The following is a 22,715-nucleotide window of genomic DNA, read 5'->3' on the forward strand; positions in this document are numbered from 1 at the left end:
GCCTACAGCAGCAGTAAAAATCATTCTTTCCACTTGCCTTTTATCTGAGGATCTTGAAGCATCTGTAAATGTTAATTACTTAAGGTGCCCACCCACCCTTGGATACACTTCTGGAATGCACCATGGCAGCTGTTTAACAGCACACAGCCTCGCTAGACCATACTGGCTGAATTTGCCATTAGTATAAGGGGATGCAAATGCATAGAAGGCAATGGAGTTGCAGCCAATGACACCAGTAGCGAACTAAGCCCTGTCCGTGTGAGAGAGTAAATATATACGGCGGTATTGCTCTTCAGTGCTGGTTTCAGTACTGCTGCTGAAGTGTCAAAAAGAAAATCCAGTTAAAATTCTCCCCATGAATGTGATCAAAGTTGCAGAGAGGCGCAATGTCCCACTGGTGGACTCCAGAGAACCCTGCCTTCTGGTTCAGAAACTGCCCCAAACGTCTCATCTCTGCTTTTTCAGCCAGTTACACAGCACAGGACACAGTCTGACCCAGGCAAAAAGCCTGGTACACCTGTTTGCTTCTCAAAAGCAAATCTGGCTCTTTGATGTGAGTTTTATTAACATGGTGCAAAGCTTTCACACTTCCCTATCACGCAGTGCACAAATACATACCAGAAGTGGGACATCACAAAGCAGAATTCCTTTTCCTATTGAAACAGCCAAGGGAATTTTTGGGGAATGATAAGCCCTCTCTAAGTGGAATTTCACCAGCTGGCTAGAGAATGGAGCACAGAAGCCTGACTTCTAATCACAAGACCACACTGCTCATCCCTGGTTTGTGAGGATGGGGAAGATGAGTTGAATCATTCATTTCCTTCTTCCGATAAATATCAGCCATCTTCAGCTCCAGATAACTGAATTTCACTAGAATTTCACTAGAATTTCTTAGTCCTATCATTTCTTGTTACGATAAGTGCTTAGGAATCTGGGTCTCTAAGATCAGTTTGTGGTGGTCATTGTACAAACTAGTAACAAGCAAGAGAGTCCTTGCCCAGATGGCTCACAATCTGTATGTCACACAGGATGCAACAGTTGGATGGAACAGACAAACAGGGTTGTGGTGGGGTGGGAGGATGTGATACTAAAGTGACCAGAGTTTAAAAACAAGTCAAGGCTTGCCACTTGCCCAACCAATGCCAGATGGCAGTGATTGGTAAGCATCATGGACAAGGTAGATTTTAAGGAGGGATTTTAAAGGGGTTAAGATGTTGGCTTTTATGAATTTTGATGGGGAGATTTGCACGTGGGAAGGTGGAGGAAGCATGGCAGAAAGTACAATGGAGATTTACTTTATAGGGAGATGCAGGCAGGCCTGCAATTGAGGCTGGCATCATTGGAAAAGTGAAGATGGGGGGGGGTTGTCAACATCTGCCATATGATCAGATAGGGGAGTTTTGTCTTTAAATTGTCAGGAGTATTCTACTGCAATACCTGCGGTGATGTTGGATTTATAAGTAATAATACTTTGTACTTCTGTAGCACCTGCTTTCAAAGGGACCCAGAGCACTCTTCATATATTAATTGATTGATTAACCCTTACAATATCCCTATGAAGCAAGTGTTCTCTCCATCTTATAGACAGAGAAACTCAGCTATAAGGAGGTTTAGTGAGTTTTCGAAGATCACACAGCGTATTAGCAGCAGAACCAGGAATAGAATCCAGGTGACCTGCCTCTACTCTTCTGCCTTAAGCACAATATTGTCCTCTCCACTGGGTGGAACTCACCCTATGCACAGAGCTTGGACAAGGTCTATGTGCCACATAAGTCTCATCTAAGCCTTCAAAATAGGTCCTAAGTGGGACTCAAGTGTTACATAGGTTTGGTGCATGCCATCTGCCCAGGGGTGAATTTCACTCTTACTGATAGACGAGGTAATATCAATTGTAAATGCATGGGATAAAAAACAATCTCCCTTTTCCTGGCTTCGAAGGATAAGCTGAAGATAATACATTTTGCTGTGTGCAATAGGAATAGTCAGTCAAAATTGATTTCTCAAATTATTTTCAGTGCTGATAGTGGTTAAGCTCAATCAGTTGTCCAGGAGGGAAATAAAAGGTGAAGATTCTCAGAATCATCGACAAGGTCAGATCTTCAGAGGCCTTGTGGCAAATAAGTCTATGATTCATTGTACTCCTTCTCTGATGCTGGGCAGCAGAACTATAGAGAGAAAGGTCATAGTTTTGATATTGTTACCTATCAGCTCTGTGTTCTTGAGGAACCAGGGCGCAGTATTCAGCCTGTCTGACTCATGAAAGACCTTTCTCCTTCTCCCCCGCCCCCCCGCCTCTGTTTGAACCAAAACTGATCAGAAAAAAGACTTACCGAAAGCACTGCCTTTTCATTGTAAGACACACCTGAACCCCTCTGGACAAGGGTGACAAGATAAAGGAAACTCCCCTAGCCTCATTTGCATCAAGGGTGGGACAGGAAGGCATCCCCATTAGCATATTGAATGGGGAAGAGAGATTCCAAGGCAAGAACTGCACAGAACTCTGAGATCAGGAAACCAGGGAAGCACTGCATGATGGGGCATCTCTGCTCCAGATGTTAATGAACCCACGCCTGCACACACCCAGCTCAGTAGTTATCAGACCAATTCTAGTAATCTTTATTGGTATCCAAAATACTGAAGCTGCCTAATTTCCTTTGAGGGAGCTCATAATGCACACAGCCCATAGCCAGGAATGAGCAGTTCCTATTGTCAAGCCTGAACAAAGCAACTTGGGTACACTCCCTTGAGCCACCAGTTTACCCATAAACGCTCCTCATACCTAAGCTAAAGATCCCTGCAATGCCCCAAAATCCTGTGGGGTTTGCTCATCAAGTGGGTTACTACCAGAACAATTGAGAGAGAGAGAGAGTGTGTGTGTGTGTGTGTGTTCGTCTGATTCTGGGGCTGGAGAAACCCAGCCCTGGGGAACCTAGGTCCTGCAGGGTAGCTCCATTGGGAAGGGGACTTGCAGAAGGGAAAAGTGGAGCTCCATATGAACACACAAGTGACATAAGCAGTACATTGATAGAATTACAGAGCCCGCCCTGCAGAAGAATAACCCTAATAAATGAGCGTACCCCAAAGTAAGAAGCAAATCTGGTAACAATACTATGCCCTTATGTGGGTACTACACAAACTGCAATGACTAGACACGCATCCTGCTGCTGGCAGCTAAGCGAGAGGTGTACCTGAGATGTTCCGCTATCCAAAATGCTCCTTCTACCAGAGGCCTCCATCAATTATGGTTTAGTACGGTTAATATTCTCTGCTCTACAGAGCACTACGACGGAGACAAGCTTCTGGACACTTTCTCTCCTTCGGCTTCCCACATCTCTGGCAAAGCCACCGTAAAGCGCTGCAGCTGTCTTTAGGGAGCTGAGCTTTGAATATGTGAGGAATTTAAAATGTCACAGGACGATCACCCCGGCTGATCGAGTTAGATTTGCAACTCTTGGGACATGGGTGCTGAAAGGTCCAGGGAGTTAGAACTAGGTAGCAGGGCCTTTCTCTTCTAAAGTTACCAGTTAAAATCCAGCCCGGGAGCAAAAGTGATCAAAAATCATGCTGAACTGTCAGCTGTTCAGCAGCCTTTGTCAAATGAGTTGGTGATTTTGAGCTAGGTCCTACTGGAGTGGCATCATCATCTTCATTATTATTATTATTTCATTATTTCTATGACAGTAGTCTGTAAAGGTCCTGACTAAAATTGAGGCCCCCATTGTGTAAACACATAATGAGAGGCACAGTTCCTGCTCCAAAGTGCTGATAAGTTGAACAGGCAAGGCAGACCAAGTGGTTGCAGGGGGGAGGGGAGAACTGAGGCACAGAGCGTGATTCGCCCAATGTCACAAAAGTTAGTGGCAGAGATAGGAATAGAACTCATGTCTCCCATTCAAAATTGACTGAATATGACTGACCATACAGCTCCTTTAAAAAAGCATTACTCAGTAACTGTCACAATACCCTGGTGAGGTATGTAGATAGTATTATCTCTATTTTACTGATGGGGAAACTGAGGCACAGATCCTCAAAGGTATTTCGGTATCTATCTCCCATTGATTTCAAGCACCTGAATACTTTTGAAGATCTGGAACAGAGAGGTTAGCTCAGTGCTCCTCAAATCCAGCTTTTCTTGTGGCCGGAGCCTCCTGGGCAGTGATGGGAGAGAGGAGAAAAGCAGTGGCCCCTCCCCCTTGGCCACCAGGAGGGTTTGGGCCCTGCCCCCCTCTGGAGACACAAATGCTGAAGGTGCAGGCTGCTAGTGAGCTCCCCACCTTCCCTGGGGTGGCGGGCAACAGGCTCTGGCCCTGGGCACAACCCCCATCCATTCCCCCCTGGACTCCACTGCCTTCCCTGGCCCCTCATCTGGGGCTTAATTTGTCCCTGGGCTTGCCAGGGCTAAATAAGTCTGCTGCTGTGAAAAGTGATATCTGTATGTTTGTTAATATCACTTTTCACAGCAACACTTACTAGCTAGCAAGTCTTAAATAAAGCACCAAAAAAGCAAAATAAACAACAACAAAAAAGACAAGAACATGCGAAGTACCTTATTTGTGTTTCTATTCCATTTAGGTCCAGTAAAAAATAAAGAAAAGTGTACCTTATTTTTGTATTGAGTCTGCAAAAAATCCCAACATAAAAAAATTGCAATGATTTGGACATGTATATGGGCATATTTTTTGTCTTTCCTAAACTTAATTAGGATTTTTAGTTAAAATTGTCACAGCTGTCACCAGCAAGAGTTGGTGGCCTCTGAGTGTGGCCACCAAAACTATTGTTGTGAGAATCCCTGGGTTAGCTGACTGAGTAAAGGCACACAATGAGTCAGTAATAAAAACAAGAAATAGAATCCAGGTGTCCAGATTCCCAATTCCCCCTTCAACTGCTAGACTTCACTGGCACTGACAAGAATAGGGCAAAATTGTTTTTCACCTGTGACTTTTTATTTTTGTTCCCATGGAGCAGGGATTCCTCAAACAGGGCCAGCTGAAATTGCAGTGCTTTCCATAGTTACTCAAATATTATTGATAGTTGTTTGCCTCCAAAAATCCACCTGAAAAATCTTGCTCCATTTGTATACCGTTAAAAAGGTTCAGGAGGTGATAATTGCGTATTAACGTAACAAAATGAGTGTTTCAGCACTGGTTCTGTAGGAAATTGTATTGCTGTAAAAACATCTATTATTTAGTTACCAGTTGTTGAATGAAGACTCATCAAAGCAGCTGTTATTTATTTCTGTCATTAACAGGGTGATTATGAAAGAGTGTGCTAAACTGAGATCACATAACTCTACTACACACTTTCCAGAATATTCCCTTCCTGACAATTGGGCTTAGCAACCGTTTATGAAAACACCCATTATAACAGTTAAAAACTTTCCAAATAATATTCACTTATTTGCACAAGTCATATCCATTCTTTATCTACCAATAGCACGAAGGGTCTAATCCAACTCTCACTGAAGTCATTGGAAAGACTCTCATTGACTTAAGTGGGAGTTAGATTAGACTCTGTTCTACCTCAGCTGTTTATTGGCCTGGGTAAGCAGTAGCACCATGGACTAATTCAGTGGTTTAACCCCACTGGAGAACTTGATTTAGATTCTGTTTCGGGTGCAATGAATGTAATGATCTCATTCAAGTTTTCAGCGAACACTGGTCCGTGTAAATTTGGGAAGATTAACATATCTGATCAGAAGCAATTACAGCTGCAGGTTAGGACTATCATGCTCTGACAGAGCGTTTGGCCAGACTCTCTGCTGGTGTATATCGGTATCGTTTGGTTGACTTTGGTGGAACTATGCCATTTTATGCCAGCTGGGGATCTGTTCCAGTTTACAGAGATTCACTTTCTCCCACTGCTGCTATAAGTACTTCATTTTCACAACTACCCGGTGCTCCTTAGCAATTTCAGAACTTAAAACGAAAGCAAATTGGCTTGGTCGCTAAAGTGGTCTTCAGCTGCTGCTCTTGAAAATGAGCTAGAAATAAGGAGGCATTGTTGTTGCTTAAAGTGACATTAAACTAGCCAAGGAAAGTGAGGAGAGCTTTTGCAGATCCCCCACCACGAGCTTGGGCACCCAAGCTTCAGAAATGCAATTGGTGAATTAATTAGCTAATTAAGAACTATGAGCAGGTTCTTGTCCCCAAATGCCCTGCAAACACAGTAGGCAGAGTCCAACATCACCCCCTTCCTGGAGTAGGGACTGACAAACAAAACAACATTAAGATAACAAAGGTCCACTCAAACCTTTCCCCAGGCTTGGCTGGTCCTATGGTTTCTCTCTAATGACTGCTCAGCCCATATGCTCTACATCTTCCTCCCCAGAGAATCACTCCAATTTGCCTTGTATCCTCTATGAGTCAGCAGAACCAACTTAATCCTTTCCCAACAGTGTCAGCATCTGCTAGCAAGGCAGGGTATTTCAGTCAAACGCTACAAGACTCTTACAGGAGCTCATACTATATCCTAATTTTCATTTATTTTAAAATTGAAGTAGGAGATTAGACTACATGTTTTTGCTCTTCCGAGTGGTTTGTGGTATGTCTAGTAATAAGCATGTGGAAGTGATATGGGGGTGAAGGAATGTTAACCTCTGAGATTACAGATTTGGTTGATACAGGTAATAGTGTAGATGTAATATATGTAGACTTCTATGAGACATTTGTCTTGCTAGCACATTACATTTTGATTTAAAAAAATCTAGAAAGATATCAAATTAACATGGCATACATTCAATGGATTAAAAACTGGCTAACTGATAGGTCTCAAAATTGAATTGTAAATGAGGAATCATCATTGAATAGGTATGCTTTAGTGGGATCCCGCAGGGATCAGTTCTTGGCCCTATGCTATTTAACCTTTTTATGAATGACCTCGAAGAAAACATAAAATCATCTCTGATAAAGTTGGCAGATGACAAAAATTGGGAGAGTGTTAAATAATGAAGAGGACAGAGCAATCTGGATCACTTGGTAAACTGGGCGCAAGCAAACAATATGCATTTAAATATGGCTAAATGTAAATGTATACTTCTAGGAACAAAGAATGTAAGCCATGCTTACATAATCATAGAATCATAGACTTTAAGGTCAGAAGGGACCATTATGATCATCTAATCTGACCTCCTGCACAACGCACAGTGGGAGACTCTGTCCTGGAGAGCAGTGACTGAAAAAGATTTGGAGCTCAACATGAACTCCCAGTGCAACGCTGTGGCCAAAAGGGCTAATGCGATCCTGCAATGCATACACAATGAAATCTTGCGTATGAGGACAGAGGTTATTTTATGTCAGTATTTGGCAGTCTTTTGACCACTGCTGGAATACCATGTTTTGGCAAAGGTTCAGAGAAGAGCCACGAGAATGATTAAAGGATTAGAAAACATGCTTTATAGGGATTGAGTTTTTTAAGTCTATCTATTTAGCTTAACAAAGAGATGGTTAAAGGGTGACTTGATTAGAATCTAAAGTACCAATATGGGGAACAAATATTTTAAAATAGGCTCTCTACTCTATCAGAGAAAGGTATAACATGACCCAATGGCTGGCAGCTGAAGCTAAATAAATTCAGACTGGAAATAAGGTGTAATTTTTTTCACTGTGAGATTAATTAACCATTGGAAAAACTGATCAAGTATCGGGTGAATTCTCCATGACTGCCAGTTTTTAAATCAAGATGGGAAGTTTTTCTAAAAGATCTGCTCTAGGAATTATTCACAATGTCCCCTTCTGGCCTTAGAAGCTATGAATCTCATGATATTACACATTCACTGGGAAAATCATAGATTCCAAAGAGTTAATCCTGCTCTCAGGAATGGAAGCTGGAGATCACAGAGGGGGAATTTCCAGCCAGTGCTCATTGGTGGTAGCATTGAACCCACCTTAAAACACCTGAAGAATGAAAGTTGGTGATTGTGCAGGGAGTTCTCCCTGTCTCATTTAAAGATGGTCCATGATGCTTCCCCCCAAGGATGGAGGCTGGAAATAACGAAGGAGATGCTCTGTGTTCCCATCCCACATCCCAGTGAGGGTTTATTTGCTGAGTGCTCTCAGCACTTTCTCCGCTGCCATCATCTGATTTGGACGTGTTACTTTTGGAGATGGAAAATTCCATTTAACAAATCTTCCAGCGGGGTGGGGGTGGGAGGGAGCGCTCTGTTAGAGTGCTGCCAACAGTACTTTTTCCAGTTTTGCCCAATCAAGTCGCCCCACCCTTCCCCATCTCTCAGGGTTTGAAAAGCTGCCACAGCATGCCCCTGAGGCAGAATACAGAAGGCTTTCATGGTTCTGAACATGAAGACTTGGCATCATTCCCAGGCACGAGGCCGAAGGTCAGAGGTTCATTCCTATGGAAGCTCAGCCCAGTTCAACCTTTGTTTTCTCAGCCCTTCCAGTCCCTTAATCTGACAAAGCACGTGAGGAGCAGTGAAACGGGGTGGGGGAGGGGAAAGTGATGTAACTCCAGATCAGGCAAAGTCAGAGACGGCCTTCAGCAATGGTGGTGCTTGCAGCTCACAGTCACTGGTGGTGAACATCACACCCTGAATCTTGTCAAGGAGCCAGAATTCAGAGCATCTGTGTGGGAACCCAGCGGATGAGACACCTTCTTCAGGTGAGGAGAGGGAAATATGACAAGGTGCCTGCTCAATGGCACAGACTCTGGCAGCTCTTTGTTCTGCTGTCTCTGGGGTGTGTCAGGCAGGACTACAAAGGTTTCTGCACCCTGACGGTATTCCTGGAAAAAGAGAGAAGTTACAGTATCTCCCCTGGAAAGGTAAGTCTGCTCTGTGTAATGGGGTTCTCTTTCACTTGGGGGTTCAGCTCACTGTTGTGGAAGAAAAGGAGCTGGAGTGGAGCAGGCTGGGCTGTATGTAAAGTGTGTGTGTGTGTGTGTATATATATATAAATAACCACAAAGAAATCCTCCTTGGTTTGACTCAGAGTCAGCTGTTAATCCCTTGACAGATCTCTGCTGGAGATTTCTGTCCAGGTGATGTGAGCGTGTACCTTTTGTGTCACAGTGTGTATATAAGTGATCGTGTCAGAGGGTATCAATGCCGGGGTGTGTGTGTGAGAATGACAAAATGAAAGTGGAGGTGCGTGTGATTGCTACATGTGTGGGAGAGAGAAAGAGTCTTGGGTGTGTCTTTGAGGGTGATTGCTATGTACGTTTTAGAGTATGATTGGGTGCCTGTCAGATTGCATCTAGGTTCTCAGGTGTTAAGAGCGCTATAAACACCTAAGTAGGGAGAGCCAAATTTGGCTCTGTTTCACCAATGTAAATCTGTAATGAGACCTTTAACTGTAAAGGTTTTCCTCCAGATTTGCAATGATGTAAATGAGAACAGTATTTGGCCCATAGTCTCAAGCCTGGTCTAGTCCTCGTTTTTGTACTAGTACAATATGTCAGTTAGAGGTGTCTTTCCTCATCCCCCCCCCCCCCCGAAATAGTTGCACCTGTACAACCCCTAGTGTAGATACACTTATACCAGTCTAAAGCACCTGTATGCAGATAGACCTGCAGCTGTTGTCGCTGTGGAACCCACCTCCACAGATAAATAGCAGTGCTGGGAAGGCTGGCTCTGACCCTGGAGCCCTGGTCAGCTGGGGATAAGCAGAAAGGAGAAGCTAGTCTCTCCACCCTCACCACACCACTGGTTGGCTAGAGAGCTGGCAGAAGATCCTGTGCCTACTTGCTTCCAAGGGAAGTTGTGATGGAGGCACCCAGTTATATCAATGCAATAACAACACCCCCAATAACGCAAAGCCAAAGTCTACCTTCTTCCATCCAATGTAGTGCTAGTGTAGACACTGAATTACCTGTGTCAATTCTAACAGTCCTCCAGCAGCTGTTCCACAATGCCCCTGTCCCCACAATAGTCGCCACTCCATTCTCTATTCTGAACTCCACTGTCCAGGGGTCACAGATGCCAGAATCCCCTCCTTCCCCTTTAAAAGAAAAATGCTGGTTTTTTTAAATACCTTTTCCCCAGTTGAACACCTTGGCAAGCATACCCACTAGACCATATTTCAAGCATCCAACTATGCCTGCTCAGCACAGACAGAGAACTATACCTAGACACACTCCTGCCTGGAGCAGAGCAGAAGTCCTGGATCTCCTTGTCCTATCAGCCATCTCAGGAAGTTTTAAAGAATATGTTAGACAAACTCCTATCAGGGATGGTCCAGGTATATCTGGTCCTGCCTCAGGTGCAGGAGGCTACAGTAGATGGCCTGTCTAGGTCCTTTCCAGCCTAACACTTCCATAATTCTATGAAAATTTGTTGAAATTTCAACACAATTTTAAATTGTAATTTTTTTAAATTGCTAATTCTCTTTTCCCCCAAACAATTTTTTTTGACCAGCTTGAGTCCTAAACCTGTATCTATGAGTAACCAGAAGGCTCTGCACACTGCAGGACTTGGAGCCTGGGGTGGCATAAGTGGGGTTAGGTGATCACAGACAAGTTAAATCTTATTTTGCTTTCTGTTCAGGGATCCGGGATGGCTTCAACTTGGCAGAAAATTCAAGAGTTCTACAAATGGGCCCTTGAAAATGGAGGTAGGTGGAGAAGCTGCCTTGCATGGGAATTGCCCAAGGATATCATTAGGTGGCACTATGGAAAGTACAAACCATTAATAAGAATTGTCCCCCACTTGAGCTCACTTTCTTTCCCTGGACACATGGAAAAATCTCACTTTTCCCTACCAAGATCTTGAGCTTCTTTAGAGCCCTGAGCTATAGCCCAGGGAAACACCAGCTTGTGGGGTGAGGGTAGGGATTTAAGCATCTTCATTCTCGCAAAGGAAAACCCTTTAACCCTCATCCACATTTGTAGGGTAATGTTGTGCACCACAAGCATACATGTTCTGATAATTCATGAAGTAGTGGTCCTCCAATTATACTGTTTTAGACTTTGTCACCTAAGCACACGTACACAATTCAATGAAAATTTTAATTTAGCATAAAAACACCTTTTCTGCATCAAAAAGTATGTGGGGTACAAGTGTACCCCAAACATGCTGCACTGTTATACTGTATTTTTAGTAGTTCTATGTATACACGTTTGCTTCCAGTGACAATATCTGTCTAGTATTGTAATACTGGTAACTGTCTCCACACTTAACAGGCTAGGTTTTTTTGCATAAATGTAACTTGCATGTTTGAACTGATGATGCATATGTGGCGTAATGTTATACCCCACAAGGATGTATGTTGTGACACCTCATGAACGAGTGGCTATCCAGCTATGCTGTTCTAGGCATTGCATATGCTAACTGAAAATGCATTGTATCAACAATGGTTACTGCATACAGTCACCCTAAGTAGAAGGTATTCCAGGGATGAGTGACTAGTGCATATTGGTTCACAGTGACTGCAACTCCTTTCTTTCAATTTGCTGTTTAGATAAAGTCTTTTCACCTAAAACTTTAAAGAATTGTTTTTGGTTTCTGAATGCATTTGGGGTTCAAACTACAGTTAATGTAACTTTTTTCTTGACACCGGATTAAGGTTAAAGAAGGCAGCCCTTTATGGGTTCAGCGCGGGGCTCTGAAAGTCTGTCCAGCAAGAAGTGCACCTTGCTGCTTGTAAACTCTGAAAGTGACGTCTTAAAACGTACATAGGTATGTCATGGCCAGGCTTGATAGACCAGGTGGTTAGAGTTCAGGTTTTGACTGCTGAAGACCCAGGTACAATCCTACCTCGGGTAGCAAGTGAAATGTTGAGACAAACCAGTGAACAATGTTTGCAGAGTCATCAGGGTGTACTTAGGAGAGATCCAGGACTGGAATAACAGGAGGTGCTGCAGAGTAGCATGGCATGTCAGGAGTGGAATATGCTGCAGATCAGAATTAAGGTGTATTGGCAGCTCTGTGTGCTGGCCCAGGATTGGGATAATAAGAGAAGGTTGAAATCTGGCTTCAGGAGCATTGAGTGGCAGAGTGGGGGCTCGAGACTGAAAAAGAGGGAATTCTACAGGCAAGTTGAGAGGCATGTTGCCAGAGCTGTGTGGGTCCCAGGACTGGAATAGCAGAAGGGCTTCTGAGTGGAGATTTAGGAGCACTGGCAGACTGTGGAACCCAGAAGTAGAATATTAGAAGAGTTCTGGCACCAGAGTCCATGGCAGGAGTAACAGGGATATAACAAGTGGATATCTGTGTAGACAGGAGCTCTGAAGGACAGGGAGCTGAGAAGGTCAGTACTATGGAGCATTGCCAGCGCTGTGTAAGGAATGGGTGAATGGAAAAGAAAGGAGGTGATGAAACAAACTGGCTGTGTTGTGTGGATCTTCAGCACCGGGATAATGGGTGAGGGCTGACATTCATTGGCAGAGCTATATGTGTGGGGAGCCCAGGATTAGAATAGCAGGGGGGCTGCAGGGCAGGACTGAGGGGCATTGGCAGTGCTGTGTGGGGAGTCCAAGGCTGGAAAATCAGGGGGCAGCAGGGCAGGATTGGGGGCCATTGGTAGAGGCTGCATATGGAACTCAAGGATGGGAAAGATAAGGGGATGCTGAGGCACATTGGCAAAGCTATGTGGACGGCCAGGTCTGGAAGAATAGGAGAATCAGTGAATGAGGACTGAGATGTCTTTGTGGACCTGGGTGTGGGTTCTATGGCTGGTGTATCATAGAGTGCTACATGTTAGGTTTAAGGCAGTACTTTTGGGGGATGGCAGGGCTGTAATCCTGCTGAGCTACCTCCTCATGGCAGCACTAACAGAGAAGTGTTCAACCTTCTTCTGCCAAAACACTGTGCTATGAGATGGGGTGTAAGAGGAACAAAAATAGTGTGCGGGTTATCTGGGAGACAGAAAAAATATGGCAGACCCCAGGGATGGAGGGGATAAACTAAAACCAAGACAGGAGCAGTTTATTTAGATATAAAGTCTATTTTCCTCTCAAGGTCCACAAGCCACACTGTTCTTTGCATTTGTGCAATGTGTTTTGCCTTGCAGACCCAAGGACAGACCCCTGGCTCCTGGTTTACTCTCCTCTTCCAGTCACACTGCTCTTCACCCTCTACCTCGTATTTGTGGCATTGGGACCACGCCTCATGCGGAAGTGGGAGCCACTGAGGCTAAAGGGTCTGCTGACTGCCTATAATCTGACCTTGGTGGCTCTGTCAATCTATATGTTCTATGAGGTAAGGATAATGGATCAGCTCCATTTGGATAAACATTTGGGGGGGCGGATTTGAAGCAGGAGCCCTTTAAACTCCTTCTCTGATGAACAGGTTTCAGAATAACAGCCGTGTTAGTCTGTATTCTCAAAAAGAAAAGGAGTACTTGTGGCACCTTAGAGACTAACCAATTTATTTGAGCATAAGCTTTCGTGAGCTTGCATCCAATGAAGTGAGCTGTAGCTCACGAAAGCTTATGCTCAAATAAATTGGTTAGTCTCTAAGGTGCCACAAGTCCTCCTGTTCTTTCTGATGAACAGGTGACGAGGATATGTTTTCATTCTGCCACTAGAGGGCACATTCTACTCTGTAAAATATGTATTGTGGTGAATCCTCTATGGCAGAGGCTCTCAAACTGAGGGGGCACGGAATGTATTCTGGAGGGCCGGGGGGGTGAGAAGCTTTAGGGGAAAAAACTTACTGCACACATTCAGAGCTGAGTGGCTGGAGAGCAGCAGCTGCTGGCTGGGTGCCCAGTTCTGAAGGCAGCACCCTGCCAGCAGCAGCGCAGAGGTAAGGGTGGTCTGGTATCGCCACCCTTACTTCTGTGCTGCTGCTGGTGGCAGCGCTGCCTTCAGAGCTGGGTGGCCGACGAGTGGCAGCTGCTGGACAGGTGGCCGGAGGGGGGTGGGGGTGGGGCATAAACTACTACAGACACAAAGAAGGGGGCGCGATCAAATATCTTTGAGAACCACTGCTCTATGGGTATTTCTACACTGCAATTAGACACCCGCGTTAGGGAAGGTTGCAACATGGGGCATATCTATACTGCAGCTAAAAACCCATGGCTAGCCTGTGCCCACTGACTTGGGCTAAGGGGCTCAGGCTAAGGGGCTGTTTAATTGCAGTGTACATGTTCTGGTTCGGGCTGCCGCCTGAGGTCTGGGACCCTCCCATCTCTCAGGGTCCTAGAGCCCAGGCTGCAGCCTGATCCTGAATGTCTACACCACAGTTAAACAGCTCCTTAGCCTGAGCCCCGCATTCCTGGGCCAGCCATGGGTTTTTAGTTGTAGTATAGACATACCCTTTATGGCAAACACAATTTCTCCCATGTTTCAACCTTGCTTAATACACCATCCCTTCGAGTTTTGGAGAATTAATGCTGGTGAAAGGTTTCTTAATGACAAACCTGGAATATAATATCTGTTATGTAGCAGCTACAGAACACATGATGTACATTTGTCCCATACATTGTGCCTCAGCCTGACCAGGTCTATCTGTGAGGGTGTGAGAGGAATTTTATTTTCCAAACTCTTGCAATTATGTTTGCTGAGACCTCCAACAAGGGTGCAAATTAATGCCACTGGTAGTGGAAGGGATGTTTATTTTTATTGTTGTTGGGGTTTGTGGATGGGCAACTTTCCATTAGGAACCGAATTGAGATCTACCAACTCTTTTCATGTGCATCACTGAATACCCATCAGATGACTAGAGCTGAGTACATTTGAAATGAATGATCTAACTAATGAACTTGGCTTTTTATTTACTGTTTTCAGAAGGATCATGACATTCTCACACTTATTCAGAAAGAATTGCAAATGTATTTAGCAAACAGTTTGAGTCCTAAAGATTGCTCACAACCAGGCAAAAGTGAATATTCGCTTCTCATCCTTGACCAGTCAGTTATAGGGGCCATGTGGTGTGGTTTCAGCTCCCTAATTAGATGACAAATGCAACTTACCAACACAAAAGGAACAATGAGGTTTACAGTCCAATACGCAATTCAAAATTTGCTCAAATATCTGGGGCAATGGGTAACAAACATGATCATATAGAAATTCACTTTCAGATTCTGACAGATAGAAAAAAAATCTGCAAATATTTGTAGCTGTAGTGATGAATTTGCATCACTATCAGCCTGTGCTGGATTGGGACTGGTTACCTAGCATTACAATGTAAATCTCCTTGAGACCAAGGGAATATGAAAGATGGGATAGATGCAGGACAGAAAATGGGTTTCTCCTATTAGTTTTTTTTTTTTCTTTTCTTTCAGTTCCTCGTAACTTCAGTCTTGGCCAACTACAGTTACCTGTGTCAGCCAGTGGATTACACCCAAAGCAAGTTGGGAATGAGGGTACAGTTTCATACAGAACTAGTCTTTGGTCCCTCTCATTCTTCAGAAATAGATTCATAGATTCATAGATACTAAGGTCAGAAGGGACCATTATGATCATCTAGTCTGACCTCCTGCACAACGCAGGCCACAGAATCTCACCCACCCACTCCTGCGAAAAACCTCTCAGATGGGTTGCTTTGCTGGAAGAATGGTGCCAAACTGCACTCTGGCTACCTTTGCATGTCCTAAGAAGGCTTTTGCTCCTATTCCTCTACTTTCAAATCCATTTCACTAAAAGATTTGCTTCACCACTCAAGGAATCTCTCTAACTCATGGCACATGGATAAGCCTGTATTTTCTACCTGAGGTTCATAAAAGCTTATGGATTCAGTAATTTTCATTACAAAATCCATGATTTTTGTTGATAATTCTGTAATTTTGCCATGTTCCTATTTGTCTGCAAATACAGCCAGGCTTTGAATGAGTATAGGTGTGGATCTGGATTTGTGGCTTGGGCCCGCCTCCCATGCTGATGAGTCCACTGCTTTGCCACGAGGCTGAAAATACTTGGCAATCAATGAAATGATACTCTGCCCTTGCCCCACCAAAAATAAACAAGCAAATCAACTAACCAACCAACCAAAATAAATAATGCAGGCTAAATTTTTACCTGTGAAAAGGGAGATCCATAAAGTCCACTCGGAACGTCACTATACCTATAGATTTTATGTAGAAGACAGTCAGATACAATGAAGAAAGTCAGCCGTATAAGACCCTCAGGGGACAATCTACTGAAAACATACATCAGCATAGCTATGTCTCTCAGGGGTGTGAAAAATCCACCCTCCCCAGAGACACAGCTATGCTGGCCTAACCCCCAGTGTAGACAGTGCTTGGAAGAATTATTCCAAATGCCTTGATCCATCACTCGGGGAGGTGGATTACCTACAGCAATGGGAGAACCCCTGCCGTCATTGTAGTGCGTGTTTACACTGAAGCAGTACAACGGCGCAGCTGCGAGGCTGTAGCTGTGCTGCTATAGCGTTTTAAGTGTAGCTGTTCCCTCAGGCGGACAGATGTGTGTTGAGCAAGGATTTTTGTCTCGGTATCAGATGGCATTTCCTTCTCTTTTCCAGCAGATGGCGAGAGTGTGTTGGTGGTTCTTCTTCTCCAAAGTCATCGAGCTGCTTGATACGGTAAGGTGGGCCTGGCCAAAATAACGGGGCTGAGGCTCTGTAATAAACCGTTGGCTCTGAGCTCCCTCATGGGACAAAGACATGGTGCCAAGGCCAATGCGCTGTATTTATTCTGTATGTGGCTGATGCCTTTCAGTACACGCTCACTTTCTCTCTCATACACACACGCTGTCTGCACGCTTCAGGGAATAATCCTGACACTATCATGGGATGAGGACACAGCTTCAGGGTAGTGTCATATGGAAACCACTTGCCTTCAAGCCTCTAGCCTTGCCACTGGCATCAGCCCAGTAAGTTTCTTTACAAGCATTGGCTGTGCCTTTTCTGTCCCAATGACTGCATACCTGACATCATATTCTCTGAGTGGACGTTCCCTTTAAATCTAGGATCAGCCCCCTTTACACAAACACACTTTCTGATGTTTAGATAGCTCAGACTGTCAGGGGTTCATGCAGGGCCAAAAGGAGAAATCTGAACCTGAGCGGTGGGTGGGTGGGAGAGGGACTGGTGAGGTTACACACCCACACGCTGGGAGAGTCCACTCCCCAAATGTGGGTGCAGGGTTAATTTCACCAATTAGTCAAATCTATTGTAGCGTCTGCCCGTTTTGCAGGAGACCGAGGCTAGTCATTGTCCCTCTGACTAAAGTATGATATTAAGCTGAAGAGTAAACAGCCTAGGACTATGTAGGTGCCCCAGACTCTCCACTGCTGCATGTGCATTGACAAGATGAGATTATTCCAGGCCGTTGATCCTGGGATAAGGGTTTGTGCCCCGGGTGAGTTTCACCTTGAATTTCCATCATGGAGGCCAACTGTTCCATAGTAATATACCAGACCTTCCCTTGCACCTCAAATGGCATACTGGACCCTATGGGGGAACTGGTCAGCAAGGGCAGGGTGTTTGCTGGATTGCCTAGAACCCCTAGAACCGATCCTGGCTGGGGAATACTTTGACACCCTCTATGCCCAGACTTTATTAGTGTAGGGACTGCCTATGAACTGGATCAACTGGAGTGAAAGTTGCATGGCTAATGGGCTGGCCTACCCCTCTGCATTCTGAGTAGCAGATATGGGCTGTTCCCCCAATCATAGAATCATAGAAGATCAGGGTTGGAAGAGACCTCAGGAGGTCATCTAGTCCAACCCTCTGCTCAGAGCAGGACAAACACCAAACAAATCATCCCAGTCACCACTGCCCAGAAAGCAGTTCTTCCTGGTAGTGACAAAGCAGCATATGATTGATTGATATCACCCTCTTTCCTAATGGGAACACCATCAGAGCCTGGCTGCTCAATGTGATGCCTCCCCTGGAGATCTGTCTCCGGTGCTAGTAGACTATATGTAACTTGTGCTTCTGCATCGTGGACCTCAAACAAAACCCGAGATCCAGAAACCTCCAAACTACATGGATGTTCAGGTCTGGATCCAGATGTTGTGTCTTGGGCCCATCTGTGTGGGTAACCACTGAGAGAGTCTGCAGTGGAATCCCAAGGTACAGATGGCTGAGGCTTTGATCTCTCCTCTTCCAAATAGCATAAGGTCCGTGTGTGTGTTGGATTTGCCAGTCTTCAGCTTGGCTTCTAAAGGGAAGGATGATATGTCACCAAGATGCAAGCGGAATGGAGTTGGGGTGCTTCAGGTCAAGTGCCGGCTACCTGTAGCCCCTTGTACTCCTAGGCCCTGTCTATACATACAGAAGAACTCAAGATTTTCTCTCTTCTGACTTCTTTCAGGTCTTCTTCATCCTGCGCAAGAAGCCTGAGCAGGTGACTTTCCTGCATGTGTATCATCATGGCACCATGCTCTTCAACTGGTGGGCTGGTGTCAAATACGTGGCTGGAGGACAGGGTAAGCTTCGCTTCACTGGGCATATTTTGTCTCCCTCTCTCTTGTTCTGGAGATAATCTGAACCCTGCATCTTTACTGGTTAGTGGACAGAAACCTCACTGTACATTATCCACTTTGGTAGTGAGAGACGAGGGTATCACCACTGACACCTGTTGGGTGCTTTTTTGGACTGTCCTGTCCACCTTTAGACTGTTCTAATCACTGCCTCATCCAGGACAAGACTGCCCCATTCACTGCCCAGACAGAAATGAGAACACCAAGTTCAAAGCCTAAGTTTGCACCTACTTGTTTTCCTTCCCAGAGCAGGACTGCCCTCGTTCTCTGTTCAGCTAGGGCCTGTCCCATTCACTGCTGTGCCAAGATCCAGACTGTCCCATTCACTCTCTAGCTCATATCCTGACTATTCCCCACTCCCTGTCTAGCCTGACTGCCCCCTCTGACTAATCCACCCTAATGCACAATGCTAGAACTATAGAGCCAAGCTTGGCATAGGAATTCATGGTGCTTTTGCATGGGAAGCAGTTTTGTAAAAGGCCTTGGTATCTGAGTGATCTGCACTATCCAATCCAGCATTCCCTCCTCTGTCTTTGGACCTCCTGTCTGTTCCTTCTAGAAACCAGTTATGGCTCGGGCCCACACAGAGGGAACAGGGTGGTGTAGGGTGCTCCTGGGAGGGTGTGAGATGGTATAGGATGATGGGTCATGTTTCTAGGGCATTCTTGGTGATGTTTAGTAAATGAAGGGTGTCACACACGTATGGGTCACAAGGGAACAATATTTTGGACATGTTACCTAGGGAACTATGTCTGTCAGTACAGGAGGATGAGTCTGATAGACTCTGTGTGCCTTGTTCTTCCTGCTTTCCTGTATTCTCTATCCCACAGCCTTCTTCATTGGGATGTTGAACTCCTTCGTGCACATCTTCATGTACCTGTATTACGGGCTGGCCAGCCTGGGACCACAAATGCAGCGCTACCTGTGGTGGAAACGCTACCTTACCATCCTGCAGCTGGTAATTAATTCCATACATCCACCTCCTCCCTCTCCAGCCCTGGGATAGGGTGGCACCAGTTTTCTGTCTGTCCCCTCCCTGGCTCTCTCATCCCTGGTCTAACCTACTGGAATGGCCATCTCCCTAGGTGTCCTACTGCAATTGATCAGGGAGAAGTCTGGGTTGAGTGGTACTCAGGAATAAGCCAAGAGACATTTCAATACTTACAGTGACTTTTTCCAGACAAGTTTTATCCCCACAAGGGGAAGAAAACAGGCAGAAGACTTTTACACGTCCGTTACCCTCCCCACCCCAATTTATAAAAGAGTTTTCTGCATCACAGCATAGTACATTTCAGCTAAGGATTCTGGGGGAAGATCATTCCAACCACTGATTCCTCGTCAGAAAGACTTGACTTCTTGTGTATGGTGGCTGTTTCCATACCCCACCTCCCCACCCCCAAAGTCCTTAACAAGTAGTTTGATTTTTGTGTGTGGAAGTGTTGAGTGATCACTGGAGTTTGTGGGAGCTGTGGTTGTCCAGTAACTGTGGAAATCAGACCTCCTTTTATTTTGATTCCTTAGTGTAGATTTAAGTTGTATGTACCCAGGTTTAAAAAACAAAACACAAAAATGGTAGGCCTTATCTCCTAAATTGTTTTCTCTTGGCTTTCTCCTTTCCTCATCTCTGAGGATGTGGCAAATCCTGACATTTCAACCATGTGTTTCTCTGGTTGCTTAAGGCCACGACATAAATAGAAATAGTCCAGAGAAGGGCAATGATTACAGCCATGTGCCTGGGGGAGCGGGGAGTTAATTCCACATACAAAGAGAGATTAGGAAGACTAGGATTATTTAGTTACTAAAGAAGAGTAAGAGGAGATATTGTAAAGTTAAAATAATAAAGGGTGTAAAGAAGCCTGTTACAGAGCTCTTTTCTACCATGTGCTGTAATACAGGGACAAGAAGGCACTGCATGAATGAAAGATTTAAAAATACAGAACAGAGCAAAGGAAATACGTGTTTACACAACATACATTCAATGTATAGAACTCCATGCTGCGAGATATTAAGGCAAATGGCTTAGTAAGATAAAAAATGGATTGATGCTTACATGAATAAGAGTAATAGCTGCAGTTACACTGGCTAAGCTAAAATGTAAAGGGCTCTCAATCCAAATGTTTAAAGGTATAATCTGAACACCATCTGGTGAAAGGAAGGATTCTCCTTACCTTCAGACACCTATCCCAAAGCATCAGTTACTGGACAGTAGCAGAGAAGGGACACAAAAGAAGACTGACTAGTGATCTGCTCTTGAATGGCATGGGGCAGGATACTAAACTTTATGAACTAATTTCCTGTTCCCCATGGCGGTGGGCAGGATCCAGTACTTCATGGACCCATGATATCCTTCAATATGATAGAAGCTGAATATTGGACTTGGTGAATAAATGGTTTCCTCCACTATGGTGGGAGATGGGATATCTGACCTGCTCCAGTCTAAAAGAAGGCTTGTTCTGGACTGAGTGGACCAATGGTCTGTTGCGATGTGGCTAGTGGAGGATGCTGGACTGGAAGGACCAACAGTCAGTTGTAGTTTGACTATTTTGCTATGTAGCATCTCTAATCCTGCTTCTGTTTTTTTCCCTCACTGGCAGTGCCAATTTGTGGCCATCGCCGTTCACTCCTCCTATAACCTCTTCACAGAGTGCCCATTCCCCAAAGGCTTCAATATCGCAGTCTTCCTCTACATCCTCAGCCTCATTGTTCTCTTCCTGAACTTCTACTACTGGACCTACACCAGGGGGAAGTGGGAGAAACTAACATGAAGGAGAGGGACATGGTCTGAGGACATTGCCAGAATTCACATATACTCCATTGCCTCTTCCTCGATTCCACTTAGAAGATGTATTTGGAGAGGGTGAGGGAGGATCATACAAGAAGATTCTTGGCTGCCTTATCATTATCAGTTGGGAAGGGAAAAGGAACTAGAGGGCTCAGAAGACAAGTAATGAAGTACTGATGTTTGCTTATTGAACATTGGTACAAATATAAGCCAAGCTGATAGATGATAGTCACCAACATTTGGTGGCCTGTGTGAAACTGGTTGTTTGTCTCAGGTCCAGTGCTAGCGGGTAAGTGTCCAAAGCACAGCTGACATATTTGTTACAAGTAACAGCAGAGGCCAGGAACTCACTGGGATTCGAGAATGTACTAGCTTGTCATCCCTCCATATCAGGGAGCACGTAGTCTCTCTCCATATTCTATCCCTCCATATCCGGAGCACACGAGCAGAGAGTGGACTTCATCCTGCTCTCTCTTTCACAAGTGTGTAACCCCACTGACTTCAGTTTACACCAGTGTAAGTGAGAGGAGAATCAGGCACTAACCACAGGAAACTCACTCTGCTGCTGAACCTGCTCTCTGGCTCAAAAAAGGTCGTTGGAGCCCAGAGCTGTCAAGACAGCACTGACTTTCACCCTAAGTAAGAAATTAATGTGATGAAGGAAAACATATTAACATACCATTTTCTGCCTTGCATGTATTTATCTTTTGATTATTGTTGTAACGCTAAAGCAATAACTTTTTAGTAGGGATGTCAAGCAGTTAAACAATTAATCGTGATTAATCATGCAATTAATCGCACTGTTAAACAACAGTGGAATTCTTACTGAATACCATTTATTTAAATGGAATAGAATATCATTTATTTAAATATTTTTGGATGTTTTCTACATTTTCAAATATATTGATTTCAATTACAACACACAATGCAAAGTGTACAGTGCTCACTTTATATTTATTTTTAATTATAAATATTTGCATGGTAAAATAACAAAAGAAATAGTATTTTTCAATTCACCTAATGCAAGTACTGTAGTATAATCTCTTTATCATGAAAGTTGAACTTACAAATGTAGAATTATGTACAAAATAACTGCATTCAAATATAAAATAATGTAAAATTTTAGAGCCTGCAAGTTCACTCAGTCCTACTTCTTATTCAGCCAATCACTCAAACAAGTTTATTTACATTTGCAGGAGACAATGTCACCTGAAAGTGAGAACTGGCGTTTTCATGGCACTGTTGTAGCCGACGGTGCAAGGTATTTACACGCCAGATGCGCTAAAGGTTCATATGTCCTTTCATGATTCAACCACCATTCCAGAGGACATGCGTCCATGCTGATGACGGGTTCTGCTCAATAACAATCCAAAGCAGTGCAGACCGATGCATCTTCATTTTCATCATCTGAGACAGATGCCACCAGCAGAAAGTTGATTTTCTTTTTTGGTGGTTCAGGTTCTGTAATTTCCACATCAGTGTTGCTCTTTTAAGACTTCTGAAAGCATGCTGGGAGGGGTTGCAAGTGCTTTGGAAGTTAGGTTTAAAATTGAAAGTGGTCTGGACAAACTGGAGAAATGGTCTGAAGTAAATA

General features: G+C 44.4%; 1 protein-coding gene across 1 annotated transcript; it reads left to right on the top strand.

The window, feature by feature from the left end:
* Window positions 1-8,595: 8,595 nt before the first annotated feature.
* On the top strand, window positions 8,596-21,104 carry LOC144259228 (very long chain fatty acid elongase 4-like). Its single transcript, XM_077807414.1, has 8 exons — window positions 8,596-8,613; window positions 10,496-10,562; window positions 12,960-13,147; window positions 15,177-15,257; window positions 16,379-16,435; window positions 18,171-18,285; window positions 19,170-19,297; window positions 20,934-21,104. The coding sequence occupies exons 1-8, from the start codon at window positions 8,596-8,598 to the stop codon at window positions 21,102-21,104; spliced, it is 825 nt and encodes a 274-aa protein (XP_077663540.1).
* The last annotated feature ends 1,611 nt before the right edge of the window (window positions 21,105-22,715 follow it).

This window comes from Eretmochelys imbricata, chromosome 1, assembly GCF_965152235.1.
Source record: "Eretmochelys imbricata isolate rEreImb1 chromosome 1, rEreImb1.hap1, whole genome shotgun sequence".
Classification (NCBI taxonomy): domain Eukaryota; kingdom Metazoa; phylum Chordata; order Testudines; family Cheloniidae; genus Eretmochelys; species Eretmochelys imbricata.